The 14,799-nt window shown below is 36.9% G+C and overlaps 2 protein-coding genes across 6 annotated transcripts in view; both read left to right on the top strand.

Annotated features, from left to right (window-relative positions):
* The window catches only part of LOC306867709 (guanine nucleotide-binding protein subunit alpha-11), a 28,067-nt gene extending 23,635 nt beyond the window's left edge, over window positions 1-4,432 (top strand). For both annotated transcript variants that reach the window (XM_079413543.1, XM_079413542.1), the window contains exons 6-7: window positions 420-573; window positions 705-4,432. In XM_079413543.1, the coding sequence (XP_079269669.1) occupies window positions 420-573; window positions 705-895 (345 nt within the window). In that variant the 3' untranslated portion in view covers window positions 896-4,432. The remainder of the gene's footprint in view (window positions 1-419; window positions 574-704) is intronic.
* Window positions 4,433-6,781: 2,349 nt separating this feature from the next.
* Window positions 6,782-14,799, top strand: part of LOC306867794 (TLE family member 5-like) — a 29,909-nt gene continuing 21,891 nt past the window's right edge. For 2 of the 4 annotated variants that reach the window (XR_013784055.1, XR_013784056.1), the window contains exon 1: window positions 6,849-7,222. Coding sequence is in view for 2 of the 4 variants with exons in the window: in XM_079413677.1 (XP_079269803.1) it covers window positions 7,196-7,222 (27 nt within the window). In the remaining 2 variants the exon portion in view is untranslated. Of the gene's footprint in view, window positions 7,223-14,799 lie in introns of all 4 variants that reach the window. The other 2 variants (XM_079413677.1, XM_079413678.1) reach the window with 2 other exon arrangements.

Raw genomic sequence — 14,799 nt, 5'->3', positions numbered from 1 at the left:
ATTTCACATATTTTTATAATGTATCAAAATAAGAATTCATTGTGTATATCATTTTGTAATTATTAATATTAAAACATTTATATTAAAATAATGTTATTTTTAGTTGTTATAATTATAAATATATTCAAATTAATGTACATTTATCAATTATTTTTAATTAATTTATTATACATTTTTAATGTAATGATTTTTGTCTATTTAATTTCTAATTATTAGTATATACTTAGATTTTATTTGAAAATTCTGTATTATAATTGAGCAATATAATACGAAATACATAAATAATTAATTGAGGTTCATCAGCTAGCCATGCATTAACCGTAGTTAATGATGCTTAACAGTCATCTGCATTAGTCTTCAGTGCAGTCGAAGTTGAGCCACCCCTTTCATTGTGGTATTTTTGTTTCTGATTTCTGCAGAATCGCATGGAGGAAAGCAAAGCGCTGTTTCGCACAATCATCACCTACCCCTGGTTCCAGAACTCTTCAGTCATTCTGTTCCTGAACAAGAAGGACCTTCTGGAGGACAAGATCATGTACTCTCACCTTGTAGACTACTTCCCTGAATTTGACGGTAACAGCCTTTTCACAAGTTTCAAATGAAGCCTACACTGACACCATGTGGTAGACTTGTGAACTGCAACCACTTCCAAATACACTTCCATAGTCTGATTTGTCTCCAAACTCTCATTTACCGACTCACAGGTCCACAGAGGGATGCACAGGCGGGCCGCGAGTTCATCCTGAAGATGTTCGTGGACCTGAACCCGGACAGCGACAAGATCATCTACTCGCACTTCACCTGCGCCACAGACACCGAGAACATCCGCTTCGTCTTCGCGGCGGTCAAGGACACCATCCTGCAGCACAACCTCAAAGAGTACAACCTAGTGTGAGAGAAAGATCGAACGAGAGCGAGACACCTGCAGCCCACACACGGCCGAAAGCACTACACACCTCACACTCAGAAACAAACGCACGGGTACCGTGCAGACACATCTTCACCCCCATTAGGCACTGGATCTTCACATAGTCCTTTTCTTTGCCTGTTTTCTCCTCTCTTCCTGAGTGTCGACCCCTCCAGCCGATAGCTTTATCGTCCAATCTTCCTCAAACACAAAGGCTGGGCCGTTAAACCGGTGCCTAATGACAAAGAGCATTCGTTTGCTCTGTAGATGGGCTGTAGGTGGGCTCTACCTGAATGAAACTGAGGTACGAAATTAGCGGAAATACTCGGTGGAGCATCCGTAACGAAGAGTAGGCGACATTCTTGAAGGACTTCACCTTGCATCACTGAAATTAACCAGGTGTTAGTTGTGCAATCACATGCTATAACACTAGAGGTGGAGGTGATTTGATTTAATACTATTTTAGGAGTAATGTATTGAGATTTCCCATCACTACTGGAGAAGAGACGGCACACCATGTGACTTTTTTCGTAATAATGAGTAATGAAAGCCACCAGTTTTTTTCAAAAACGCTCGAATTGCGTTCCCGAAATTGTTTCTAAAAACACCCAGTTCGCTTGTGTATCCACTAAATTTATCATTCAGGCAGCGAACTGTTTCCTCCAGTCTGATGTTTGCCAGTATTGGGTGTTTAATCAGTATAATTAAAGGGATCCAGCTAGTATTCAAAGATATTTACTGAAAGGTTGTGATTTGTTTACATGCTTCGTCACATCAGTTTTGAATCTTTGACCGAAGGAATCAAATAAACGCCTTTCCTAGCCGATTCATTCATGTTTTACTCAGTATAACATTTCAATATCCAGTTATTTAAATGGCCGTAGACTCACTCGGAACTCAACGCAAAAGTGCTATATAGGGTGAAATCAATTTAGGTTTTTTTTTTTAATTTATGTAATTTATGGACCAGATATGTAATTAGTCGGACTCATTTTTCCAACGAAATTTTTGAGTCTCTACTGCTGTAAAAATCCATTGGCAAGTGATCTTTTCTTTTTGGTATTTCGTAAATCAATTGTTGCCATTCTGTTCTTTTTTTTTTTTTTTTTTTTAGTTTTCCCGAATATTTGAAATGCTTGAAAATGGAAAGTTGAATTTCCATTTTATCAACATCGCTTTATGCAAATAGGAAATTGAGATTTTTATCAGTGGTTCAATTCTTAACTGGTCTCTGCTTGCGTTGTTTTTTGAGAGTTCGCTCTCGGTTTCGTAGTACCATATCTTAGTTCTCGCTTGATTTAGCTTTCTGGATTCCATAGCTAGCTGGCTTTTTTGGGGGGTCTTTATGATGTAATTATACATTTTCCGTTTTCATACTTTTCATTACAAGGGCTAATTGTGGGCAGAGAATGAAAGGACTCTATGAAGACGATTGAGCAATAGGTACGCCGAAGTGGGAATCTGAATCAGGGACAGCGCGGGTGACGCCGCGGGAGTTGCCGTTTTCCAAAGGTTCAGATTGCAGTGCATCCAGGGAGCACCTTTGGAGATCTTTGGAAAATGTATGCTATTTCTTGCCGCAAATCAAACGACTTCGAATGGGCTGTTTTGATTTTGTAAGTTTAGGAATGAAGTATTTGGTGGCGGTGATGTCACACGTTTGCCATGGTTGGTTTCGGGGGCTGTGACGGTATTGCTTTTGAGTCCTGTTTACTCATTTATCGTATACCTTTTTTTAAAATTAATTTTATTTTTTTTATCCCAGCCGACTGGCTATGAATTTATCTCACATTAGCACTCGTAAAGTCTTATCGGCTTAGTTCGTATTATTGAAGCAACATAGCTTGAGAGAAGTCGAATTTGTGAAAAAAATCACGAGATCTAACGTAACGAGTTATTTGAATCACAATGGTCACTTATTGGCGCAAATTTTTTTATTTTTTTTTAACAAGTAATTTAATGTATTGTAGGAGGATCCTTTTTTTGTGACCTAATTACTTTGGAAGCGTAGTTTTGAAGATGTATACACAATTTATTCGCAGTTTTGTTGCATTTAATTGATCCTATAAGCCTTCTTTACATATACATTTGGACCTTTTAGTGCATTTTACGAATTGTTTGCCAAATTGCGAACTTTTTTTTTTTTTTGTCTTGGTTTACCTAAACAATCCACCCGTGCCAGGCCAGTTAAGCTGCTTTTTTTGTTTTGTTTCTAGTTTTTCAAACATCCACATTTGCATACCGTCATGCTTCTGGGCGGGGCTTCACACTTCATTCATTTTAAACTTTACTTGGGTGGGATGGTACTATCAGTCGTCATATGCCAATTTCAAACTGTTTCGTTGTTGTACAAGTAGTAGAGCTGCAAATTTATGACGGTATTTTTGAACACGTGAACGTTTAAAGCTTTTGTACATACGGCTTTCATTTTAAAGGGCTAGGCCTAATCTGAGAAACCCCTTTCTTTATCCAACAGAAACACTACAGTTAGTCATTTCGTACCAATTAAGTCCTCAAAACATCAGAATACGCTGTGCAGTTGGTATAAGTAGCTTTGATATCCTGTTCAGCCGGTGTTTAAGGGTTTTTTTGGTCGTTTTCAACAATTTGTGATGTAGTTTGAAATGTTTATTCCTCCCTGGGTTAATGCACTGAACCTACTCTGCAGTAATGGAACGAACTCCACTCATGTGACGTATCTGTTCCTCCAAACTTGTTCCTGGTACTCTGAGAGATGCAGACACTAATGAATAGAAATTACGCTTTTGCTTGAGGTCCACACTGACGTGATGGATGCGTACAATATGAAGCTATCTTTCTTTTTTTTTTTTTTTTTTTCTAATGTCGATGCATTACCTGAACACTTGTATGTAGGACACTTTAATATAATACATTTGTTTTTTGATAAAACGGCTCAAATAAACTTGTGTAGTGGTGTATAAAATCAAAGTATTGTATTACTTTGTAATGTATTTCTTGTTCGGTTGGTTGCTCTTTATTTCATTTTATTTTCGGTTCTTTTTTTTTAAAGCATACCAAATGTAAATGATGTACTATATTGAGTGTGCCAATCCCTTTGATTTGTAGAGCCAGACTCTTTACAAGTGCCAATGTTGTGGAAATCATTTAAAAAGGACTTGTGTATTTTATGGTCCGGTTTTTAAAAACAAATAAACATTAAGTATGTGATTATGGTAAATGCGCAACAGGAAAAGGACAATTTTATTCTGTATTTAAGATTAAAGATGACAAACTGCTGTTTTTAAAAGAAATGACATTTTAATTGCATGTGTTTGTTTTCGGTGGAGAGGGTTGGGTAAAGGAGAAACCGTATTAACGTGAAACCCTGCTGACAAGGGGCTTAATTATTGTTCATTTACAGTATTTTAGACACATTTCTCTTTTTGTATGATTCATTTCAACCACTTTTGCCTGAACCTCATTCATACATGAAAATGACTTTCATAGCCTTCTCCTTTAAAGAAAAAATATCCATTTTAAATTGGAATAAAATTTGTTCCTATATGTTTGTGTCTGTGTTGAGCTTTTATTTGTGTCCTTTATTATAAGGTAGATGGTCCTCCTGGTAAAACATGTTCTACATTAAGAGTCCTGGTAGACGTAATGATAACCCTCTCTCGTCATAAAGAGTTAAATAATAATGATTCTTGCGCAGCACAGAGATCGTATTAATATAACGTAAACTTCAGCTACATAGATGTCATTGAATCTCATTTCAGCATATTTATTATGGATGCAATTTTTAATGTTGAGGTTTGATTTGAACATCAGAAATGGGAAGTAGATATTTAAAAAATCTTTGTTCATTATAATAGAGTAGAATAATCCAATCAGATTTCAGTTGTTTGTATTGATGCCGATGCTGGTGCTATTATTTACTTTTTTTTATTTATTTAATATATATATTTGAATATATAGATGGATAAATAAATAGATTAAAAGATTATATAAAAATGTGAGCTGTTTGTTGGTGCTGTTTTGATAGTTGCATATTAAAAATATTTATGTACATTAAAACATTAAATAAAATTAGATATTCAAAATAAAATTAATATATAAATATTTTATATATAGGTTATATAATTAGACATATATATATATATATATATACACAAATATATGAATATATATTCGAGCCGTTTGCTGGTGCTGTTATTAAATTATTTTGTACGTTTGCCCACTGACAAAGAAATTAGTCTATAATCATTCTATAACAGTGAGAGACAGAATAACAACAAGAAAATGCATCTCAAAAAAGTTGACCTCTTCGCAAAACATGACTTAGTACTTGGTGGCAAAACCCTTTTTGGCAATCACAGTGGTCAGACGTTTCTTGTAGTTGGCCACCAGGTTTGCACACATCTCAGGAGGGATTTTGTCTCACTCCTCTTTGCTGATCCTCTCCAAGTCATTAAGGTTTCTGATGTTTGGCAACTCGAACCTTCAGCTCCCTCCACAGATTTTCTATGGGATTAAGGTCTGGAGACTGGCTAGGCCACTCCAGGACCTTAACGTGCTTCTTCTTGACCCACTCCTTTGTTGTCTTGGCCGTGTGTTTTGGGTCATTGTCACGCTGGAATACCCATCCGCGACCCATTTTCAATGCTCTGGCCCTGATGGTACATGGCCCCGTCCATCGTCCCTTTGATGCGGTGCAGTAGTCCTGTCCCATTAGCAGAAAAACACCCCCAAAGCATAATGTTTCCATCTCCATAGTTGACGGTGGGGATGGTGTTCTTGGGGTCATAGGAAGCATTCCTCCTCCTCCAAACACAGTTGATGCCAAAGAGCTGGATTTTGGTCTCATCTGACCGCAACACTTTCACCCAGTTCTCTGAATCATTGGCAAACTTCAGACGGGCCTGTACATGTGCTTTCTTGAGCAGGGGGACCTTGCGGGCGCTGCAGGATTTCAATTACCAATTGTTTTCTTGGTGACTATGGTCCCAGCTACCCCCGAGTAGTTCTGGGCTGATTCCTCACCGTTCTCATGATCATTGAAACTCCACGAGGTGAGATCTTGCATGGAGCCCCAGTCTGAAGGAGATTGACAGTTATTTTGTGTTTCTTCCATTTGCGAATAATCGCACCAACTGTTGTCACCTTCTCACCAAGCTGCTTGGCGATGGTCTTGTAGCACATTCCAGCCTTGTGCAGGTCTACAATCTTGTCCCTGACATCCTTGGACAGCTCTTTAGTCTTGATTGCTCTTTAATGATTGCTTCTGTGGACAGGTTGTCTTTTATACCGGTAACAAGCTGAGACTCCCTTTAAGAGAGTGCTCCTAATCTCAGCTCCTTACCTGTTTAAAAGACACCTGGGAGCCAGAAATCTTGCTGAATGATAGGGAATCAAATACTTATTTGACTCATTAAAATGCAAATCATTTTATAACTTTTTTGAAATGTGTTTTTCTGTATTATTTTGTCTCTCATCACCATTAAAATTATAGACTGATAATTTTTTTGTCAGTGGGCAAACATACAAAATCAGCAAAGGATCAAATATTTTTTTCCCCACTATAATTAAAATGTTTTATAATTGTATTTCTAACTGTTTTATATATATATATATATATATATATATATATATATATATCACACACATACAGTATATAATGATTTTACTGTATTTTACATTTACATTTAAATTGTACAAAATTAACTAATTAATACACACACATATATATATATACACATATACATATATATATATTTTTTTTTTATATATATATATTTTTTTATTATTATTATTATTTTTTTTGCTGGTGCTGGTTTGATGTTGTTTATTATTATTGCTAATTATTAGTGTAATTGTATTTTATATAAGTATATACAATTATAATAAAAAATTGCATGCATACAGAAAATAAACGGCAGCAGCCATCAGCTCCCAAACTCCACTTAATCTGTTGTACAGCCACTCGATTTCCTGCAACCAAGGAGGAAAGAGACATCAGCCCTTATCTGCGCTCATTCCCAACGTGGAAAAGGGACAGGAAAGACACCATATCGATCCGACAGATTCCAGCAAATCACCCCGGATCATTATTTCTCCGTGCCGAATGCGTGTTAGACAGCGCGCTCAGTGCGGCACACACCAGGCTGCTTTATTACCATAGCAGCGGCGCGAGCTGCCTGTAGCTGCACAGGAGCCTCAGCTAGCGACGGAACAAAGACAACACACACAAATATAACCGTCTGCAGAGCAAACTGCTTCCCTGTTCTTTGAGGAGGAGAAGGCAAGACCCCGAAGACCAAAACTGACATGATGTTTCCACAATCCAGGCACTCGGTGAGTGTAAATCGAGCGGTTTGCTGGCGCTGTGTTGATGTTGTTAGCTGGTTTGAGCTTAGCATAGGCAGGAGAGGCATCCGTGCAAGCGTGCGTATGTTCAAACTTATCACGAAGATGAAATATTTATCATTCATTTCATCACATCACCCTTTAATATGAACAAAACAACACGTTTTTACCTTAAAATCCACTAATGTGTGATTTGGCAGTGTTTGTAAATGGGAACAATGTAGATGTTGTGCGCCTCTGACATTTACCCGTTGGCGAATTGTGTATTAATATATGCAACTTCAGTCCCAAAACCTCCTAATTCCGTTGCGTTATTTTACTAACCATTCATAGGTTTATTACTCAGTAGTTTGCAACAAGGCATGACATTAGGAGGTTTAAGTGCCAAATTCGTGTTTATGTTGACATCTTTCAGGTTCTATTAATCTGTTCTAATGAACTCTCATCATTTTGCCAATGGGGTGCCAAAATTCATGTCAGGTAACACTAAAATCAGACTTTTTGAAGAACATAAGCTCATTTATTTTTTGTAAGAACAGCTAGACTTTGCTAAAAATCCAAGGTGTAAATCTGTAATGACATGCATTTGCATTGTGCAAGATGTTTTCCCTGCAGCGAATCAGAGGTGTGTGTTGCACACTACCTTGATCTTTTAGCCAAAGTACAGAGAGTGTATCACTGCTTATGAACTAATTTATGGATTGAGTTACACATAATCAGCTTCCTAATCTGCCTAAATAACGCTGTAAGTGATTAAAAGTGGGTTTGTTGTATTCCTAGACTGGTTTGAATGCAATAGCTTGTCACATGTTAAGTTTCTAGCAAGCTGTTGCTGATTTTTGAGCTAATATGACAGATATTTTGATTAGGCGCTCTTCATTAAAGGCGTATGGCTGGAAATAGAAGTGAATTAGAGACATGCTTTGGTTTGCTTTACAGAATTATTTTGTAACATTTGATCGCCTCCTTATAAAATCAACATATATGGCATCCACAACTCATTTTACATCTAAAATGCCCTGTTTTTGAATGAAACTGGATTTTATGTGAGCAGAAATGTAGGCCGGGTGGCGTTTGATTGGCTCGTGTAAAGTGGACTTGGTGATGTCATACAGAAAGGAAGGTTGTTTGGGAGGTGGAGCAGTTTGTTGAAAAACAATTATTATTATTATTATTGTTCTATTCTAATTAACTTGCAGTGATTAATCGTGCACAATAAGACATGTGGGTCAATGACGTGACACTCATTTTTTGTCCTATAAATCTTTTTCAAAAAATTTTTTAAAATGCTATTCTTACATGCCATGACTTGAATACACCCGTTATAAAATGAACATGTTTTTATTTCAGATTTTTTTTTTTTAATAGGGCAAGAAGTCAAAAAAATTTAAATATTCAAATTTTTGCACAATTTATTTAAATAAGTCTCTAATTTGGCATACTATTACATAAAATTAACATAATTTGACCTTTTAATGACAAGGCAGGGTTAGTTTAGTTTGTAAAATGTCATGTGGCGCGACACCCCCCCCCCCCCCCCCAAAAAAAACTGAAGGATTTTGAATTAATAATTTTTTTATTTGTAAAAAATACTTTTGACGTTGACAAATATAATTAAAAATGCCATTGCATTTTACTTGAGTTAAACCACCTGACATTTAAATTATCCTTGAAAATGGTATAAAAGTTTTTCAAAATCATATGAAAGCAATAATAATATTAAGAGTACATTTTAAAGAACTTTTCACTCGTTTTAACCTAGATTTTTATTTGTGAACATCTGAAACCCTTTGCGTTAGGCCAATTGTTGGATAAAAATCTCATCCAGCAATATATAAATCATATTTTTCAGGTGTGTGAGCTGAGGTAGTGAACTGAACAGCTCCTTTTCTGTCTGATAATGAATTGCCAACAGGGAGCATGTGAAAATGTGAGCCCGGTTGTAGGCGCTACTCTTTTGCCACGGTGCTGTGACTCCATAGCAACGACTTCTCACCAGACTTGACACAGAAAGTGTTTACTCTGACCAGCCTGGACGCCTCATGACTTGAATTGTCCACCTCGGTGTTGCCGTACATGCAGCCTTTTGATTCCTTCAAGCCCATCTGACCATTTTTTTTTCAAGGTCATCTAACAATGTTGGTGAAATTTTCAAACCCTTACGCTCCTTAATTGGAGTATGAAGACCCGACGCACAAAGTTTAAAGCAGGGATTATGGATTTAACCCCAAATGCATCCAGCTGTTATGTTCATTTAACGTTGTATGAACATTACCTGCAACCATATCTGACTTCTTTGTGCAACTGATGATGTTTAATAGCGTTTTGTCCTCCATTTTGTTCGTTGAATCCAGATCCAGACAAGTGATGTCAGAATGGTGGGGATTTGTGAATTGGAGTGCGCCATTGATTGTGGCTTTTCAAGGAGTCACTTCTGAAAGCCATTGTTGCAGTAATGGCTGGAAAAAGAAGCGAGAGTTGGCACAGAAACGTACACGCACCAATGTGTGTGTGTGTGTGTGTGTGTGTGTCACCCTCGACCTGACGTTTTGGGTGGGGCGTTTGGGGCAGATTTATTAAGTCTGCTCGAGTGAGCAGGACAGACCTCCGTCTTTCCCTCCCCAAATCCCTCAACGTGGCGGATAATCCCTGTTGTCCCACATCTTGCTCATGAAATAAACTCTGTTTCTTGCACACACACATACGCATACGTGCATGAGAAAAGGCCCTCTTCGCCGTTTATCCCCCTGCACGCTCATGCATGCGTGACGAAAAACTTATTGCAAACTACCTTTTTTGTCATGCTAAGATAAAAAATGGATTTAAGAAGGACTTAGCAAGCTTGTATAGTTGTGAAAGTTTGAATCTGCCTTGTAGCATTTGCTGATTTATCATAGCTTTTTTTTTCAGTTCCTATATAAGTTCATACATATGTAACTTATACTTATTCTATAACCTACTATAAACTTATAAACTATATCGATACTATAAAATAAATTATATATTTAATACTAGTGCTGTCAATTAATTGATTAATCACATCCAAAATAAAAGTTTGTTTTACGTATGTGTACTGTGTATATAAATACACCCACATACATGTTTAAGAAATGTATCTAATATGTTTATAATATATATCATATATAAAAAAAAAAAAAAATGTGCGCACACATACAGGTAAATATTTCTTAATTATATACGTATGTGTGAAATTAAATGTACACACCTGTATTATATAAACAAACTTTTTTGGATGCGATTAATCACGATTAATCGATTTGACAGCACTATTTTATCTATATACTTAAGTATTTTATATATTGTTTAACTTCTAATTTTATTACAAATGTATATTTGTTATACTATTTAATTTATGTCAAACAAATTATTAAATAAATTGTGTGTGTGTGTGTGTGTGTCTGTAGCCTCATTCATTAAACACGAGCAGAACGAATTTGTGTAAATTGTTCGTAAAGCCGCTCTGACGTAAACTTTGGAATTCATGAAATTGTTCATATTTTCAAAATGTTAGTTGGTACGAAAGACATTTACACCTGCTCCCTACCACGTGTAAATGGTGCATAAAATGCTGAATTTTGATGCACTGCCATCATAATATTTTACAGGGTCGTTTGCTATTTTTTTTTTTTTTTTGTGGAAAGGTTCAGACAATATTACTGGTTACTGCATTTTTATATTCAGTAATATTTTTCAAAAATGAGATACTAGTAATACTTTACTGCCGTGGAGATTCCACATCATAGCAACCAAAGCGTCTCAGCTGGAAAAACGTTGTGCCACCAAAGCATTTTCAAGCGCCGCCAGCTGGCCGTTTTCAGAAGAGCACCTGACATTTTTCAGGTGGCTAAAAACGCTTTGGTGGACACGCGTTATTGAATATTTATTGTTAGCCATATGGCCTATTAGTTTTTGTTTTGTTTTGTTTTTTGCATTTATACTGGAGCCAAACCTGAGAAAGTAGACCAGAATATTCCACTGCGTTACTGGAAACACAATTTGCGTAGCTGCAATTCATAGGCAGGGATTATGCTAATTGTGCATGAGGGCCCTATTTACTTAATTTTTTTCGGGAAGGTCAGTTTTACTCCTATATTTACGAATGTTTCATGAATGAGGCCCAATGATTAAAGCATATGAAATATAAATAAAATTATAGTAATCATAATGCTTGTCTTAAGCAGTGCTAATACTAAATATTTATACTACAATTGTTTTTATGATGTATAAAAAGATAATATATATATATATATATATATATATATATATATATATGTATGTGTGTGTGTGTATGTGTGTGTGTGTATATGTCATTTAAGTATATACAATATAAATAAATCTATTGTAATCGTGTCTTGCTTTAACAATGATGACTAATAATCTTCTTCGATTAATAAAATTGTGCCAAATAGCTCATAAATAGGCATCAACAAATTCAGTGTTCATTTCTGCAGGTTGGGATGGTAACACACACACTCCCAAACAGATGTCTTGGTTGTTGATGGCATAACTGCTCATTAGCATCACAAATATGTCTTGGAAAGGACAAGGAAAAAAGTGCACATAGGTTATACCAATTCCTTTATTTCCCTGTTTTTTTTTTTTACATTACATGATAAATTCAGGCCATTTCAAAAGAGCTGCTGATAATACGCTGTCTTCCCCGAATAGGCTCGGCCTGTACTGTGGTGAAAGGACGAGGCGCGGATGGCTTAATTAGCTTGTCTGACTGTTTGTGTTCCTCCTGGCCTTTGGTGTGAAGGACGCGTGCTGGGATAATTGCGTCGCAGGATTATTTTTACTAGCTCAGGTTTTTTGCCAGTTGCTCATGGCTTAGAGGCTTTGTATGTTGCACACATGTTTCTGTGTGTTTGTGCGCTGAGACAGAAGGGCTGCATCAGTATTCTCTGGCAGTGATGGACTTGCGCTGTGGGAAAGCTGCGCCCCAGAATAAAGCAGCGGTCTGGAACAAAGCAGCCTGGTGGGGGACTGTTTAATGTGGCAGCACCTCGCTCAGACCTGCCTGTCGACAAACACACCAGGCTAAAGAAGCCTTTCTGAATCACTTCCGCCTCCACAACCAAAGGCTATGATCGCCACTCTTCATACACTCATAGTGGCTTCAGTGCAAAATTATCACATGCTCACTGTGCCCTTTTGCAGTGATCAGTGTTATTTTAGCATCACCGATGTGACCCTGGACCACAAAACCAGTCTTAAGTCGCTTTATTTGTAGAAATAGCCAAAAATACATTGCATGGGTCAAAATGATCAATTTTTCTTTTATGCCAAAAATCATTAGGATATTAAGTAAAGATCATGTTCCATGAAGATATTTAGTACATTTCTTACCATAAATGTATCAAACCCTAATTTTTGATAAGTAATATGCATAGCTAAGAACTTAATTTGGACAACTTTAAAGGTGATTTTCTCAGTATTTAGATTTTTTTGCACCCTCAGATTAGAGATTTTCAAATAGTTGTATCTCGGCCGGATATTGTCCTATCCTAACAAACCATACAGCAATGGAAAGCTTATTATTTTTTTTTTCTATGTTTTGTTGTTTGGTTAACATTCATGACACAGAAAGCCTTAGGAACATTAAATTGCTGTGAGCCTATACTATCCATTTTCTTTATCAATCGTTTACCTTCACCCAAGTCATAAGCAACTGTGTTTACAAGGATACTGCAGAGATATGCATTTTAACAGTTTCACACGTATGTGTAATTTCAGGAACAAATAGACGCAGAAGTGAATGGAATTCAGTGTTCACGGGCATCTGCGTGGCTCTCACCGTGTCTACACTGGACGAGAGCGGTGCGGTGTGACAAAATATAATCGAACCCATTATAATCAGTGATGCTGGATGCGGCACAACACTGCAAATCCCCGCGAGTAAATCCCTTGTTCTTTTTATGACATACTGACACAGAGTTCAAAGGATTTGCAATGGTCACTTTGTCGCGTCCAGTGTAGACAGCGCGGGGGGGGGCGCGACGTGACAGCTGTTGCGAAAACGATCAGTATAAATATAACGATCAGTATAAAAATCTAATTTCCTGCGATATCGTGCAGCCCTACAGTGGCAGCAGGACTTCAGATAGCAAAATTGGTTGTAAATGTTATTTATTTAAAATGTATAAATAATAATTCTCTAAAATATTTTAAGTAATCACCAAAAGATGTAAAACTATAATTTTATTAAATTTTTTATTTTTAGAAAATTGTTAAATTGTTAGTTTTTCCCAAACCAGTATGCAAAATGATTGTGTTAAAAGCGTCAGCTAAATGAATAAATGAACTCAAAACAACAAAGATGCTGAATACTGGTGCAGGAAACATACACTCACAAAAAAAAGAAATAATTTAAATACGTTTCTTTGTGGCGTTAAGTTTGTCACATACAACAATGAACGGCATGATCACTGACGTCCAATTCTCCAATTCCAGTCGGTTCTTTTTATTGAACCTCAAATCGTGTCTCAAAGTCTGAAATGATTTGACAAAAATGTAAATGATAAAAAAAAATGTAATACTTTCTTTGGCGTTTAGTTTATCGCACGCATCAATGAACAACATGATCAGTGAGGTCCAGTTGAATCGTGTCTCAGTTATTTGAGTGAATCTGACTCCCTCGCTGAATGTTTTTGTCATGTCTGATTCAGATGAAAAGAAGTTTAAGTTTCTTTTTAAAGGCTGAGGGTTGAGTCTGTGGTATTTGTCAGACAGTGCACAGATGCTCTCGATGAATCATAAGTTGTATTTAACTCGCATCAGTGTTGCTATTCTTAACTAAAATTATAATTTTTTTAAATCCTTTTTATTAATTGTAATAAAGCAGAAATTAAAAACTTGAATTTGAAAATAAAAGTTGAATTAAATTATTAAACCTGATATAAAAATAAAGCTAAAATATAAAAATTCTAAATACTGTAATAGTAAACAAATAACACTGGCCCACAGCTGAATGTTAATCAACCAGTCTGGCCTTATTTTAGTTGAACTGTGAAACGTGAAGTCCATAAGTCTGCGGGGTGCTTTCCAAGGGGTCATTATTTGCGGGCAGTCGATCGCCTCCCATGGCTGTGCCATTTGTTACAGGGTCGGGAGTAATCGGCTGTCTTCCGGAGTCTCTGACCCGTGCCGAGCTCTTTACCAACACGGCATCAATCACGATCACTACTGTTCTGCCTGTAATCTCGCAATCACCTTGACCTGCCTGCTTTTAATTTTCAATCGTGAGCTGCTGTGTTGTACGCTCTCTTCTTGACTGGCATTCCCATCGCATGCTCTCTCGAACCCCCTTGCTTTCACTTCCCCCTACCCGCTGTGTTGTGTATCCTTTATGCCGTGTGACAGCTATTTGTCTGTAATTTGACTGCCACCGTCAGCCTTTCCAGCGAGAGGAAGCTTGTGTTTGGGAGTGTGCGGCGCCTGAAGTGATAAAAGGTGAATAATCCCCTTTCAAACGACCCGATGTGGACGGATTGGAACGGGAAGTGGGATAACACCATTTCTTTCGAAGTGAAAGGGGGTGAGGG

Source organism: Barbus barbus (assembly GCF_936440315.1).
Source record: "Barbus barbus genome assembly, chromosome: 49".
Taxonomy (NCBI): Eukaryota; Metazoa; Chordata; class Actinopteri; order Cypriniformes; family Cyprinidae; genus Barbus; species Barbus barbus.
Note: the sequence above shows the minus strand (reverse complement) of the source record. Positions and strands in the feature narration are given on the sequence as shown.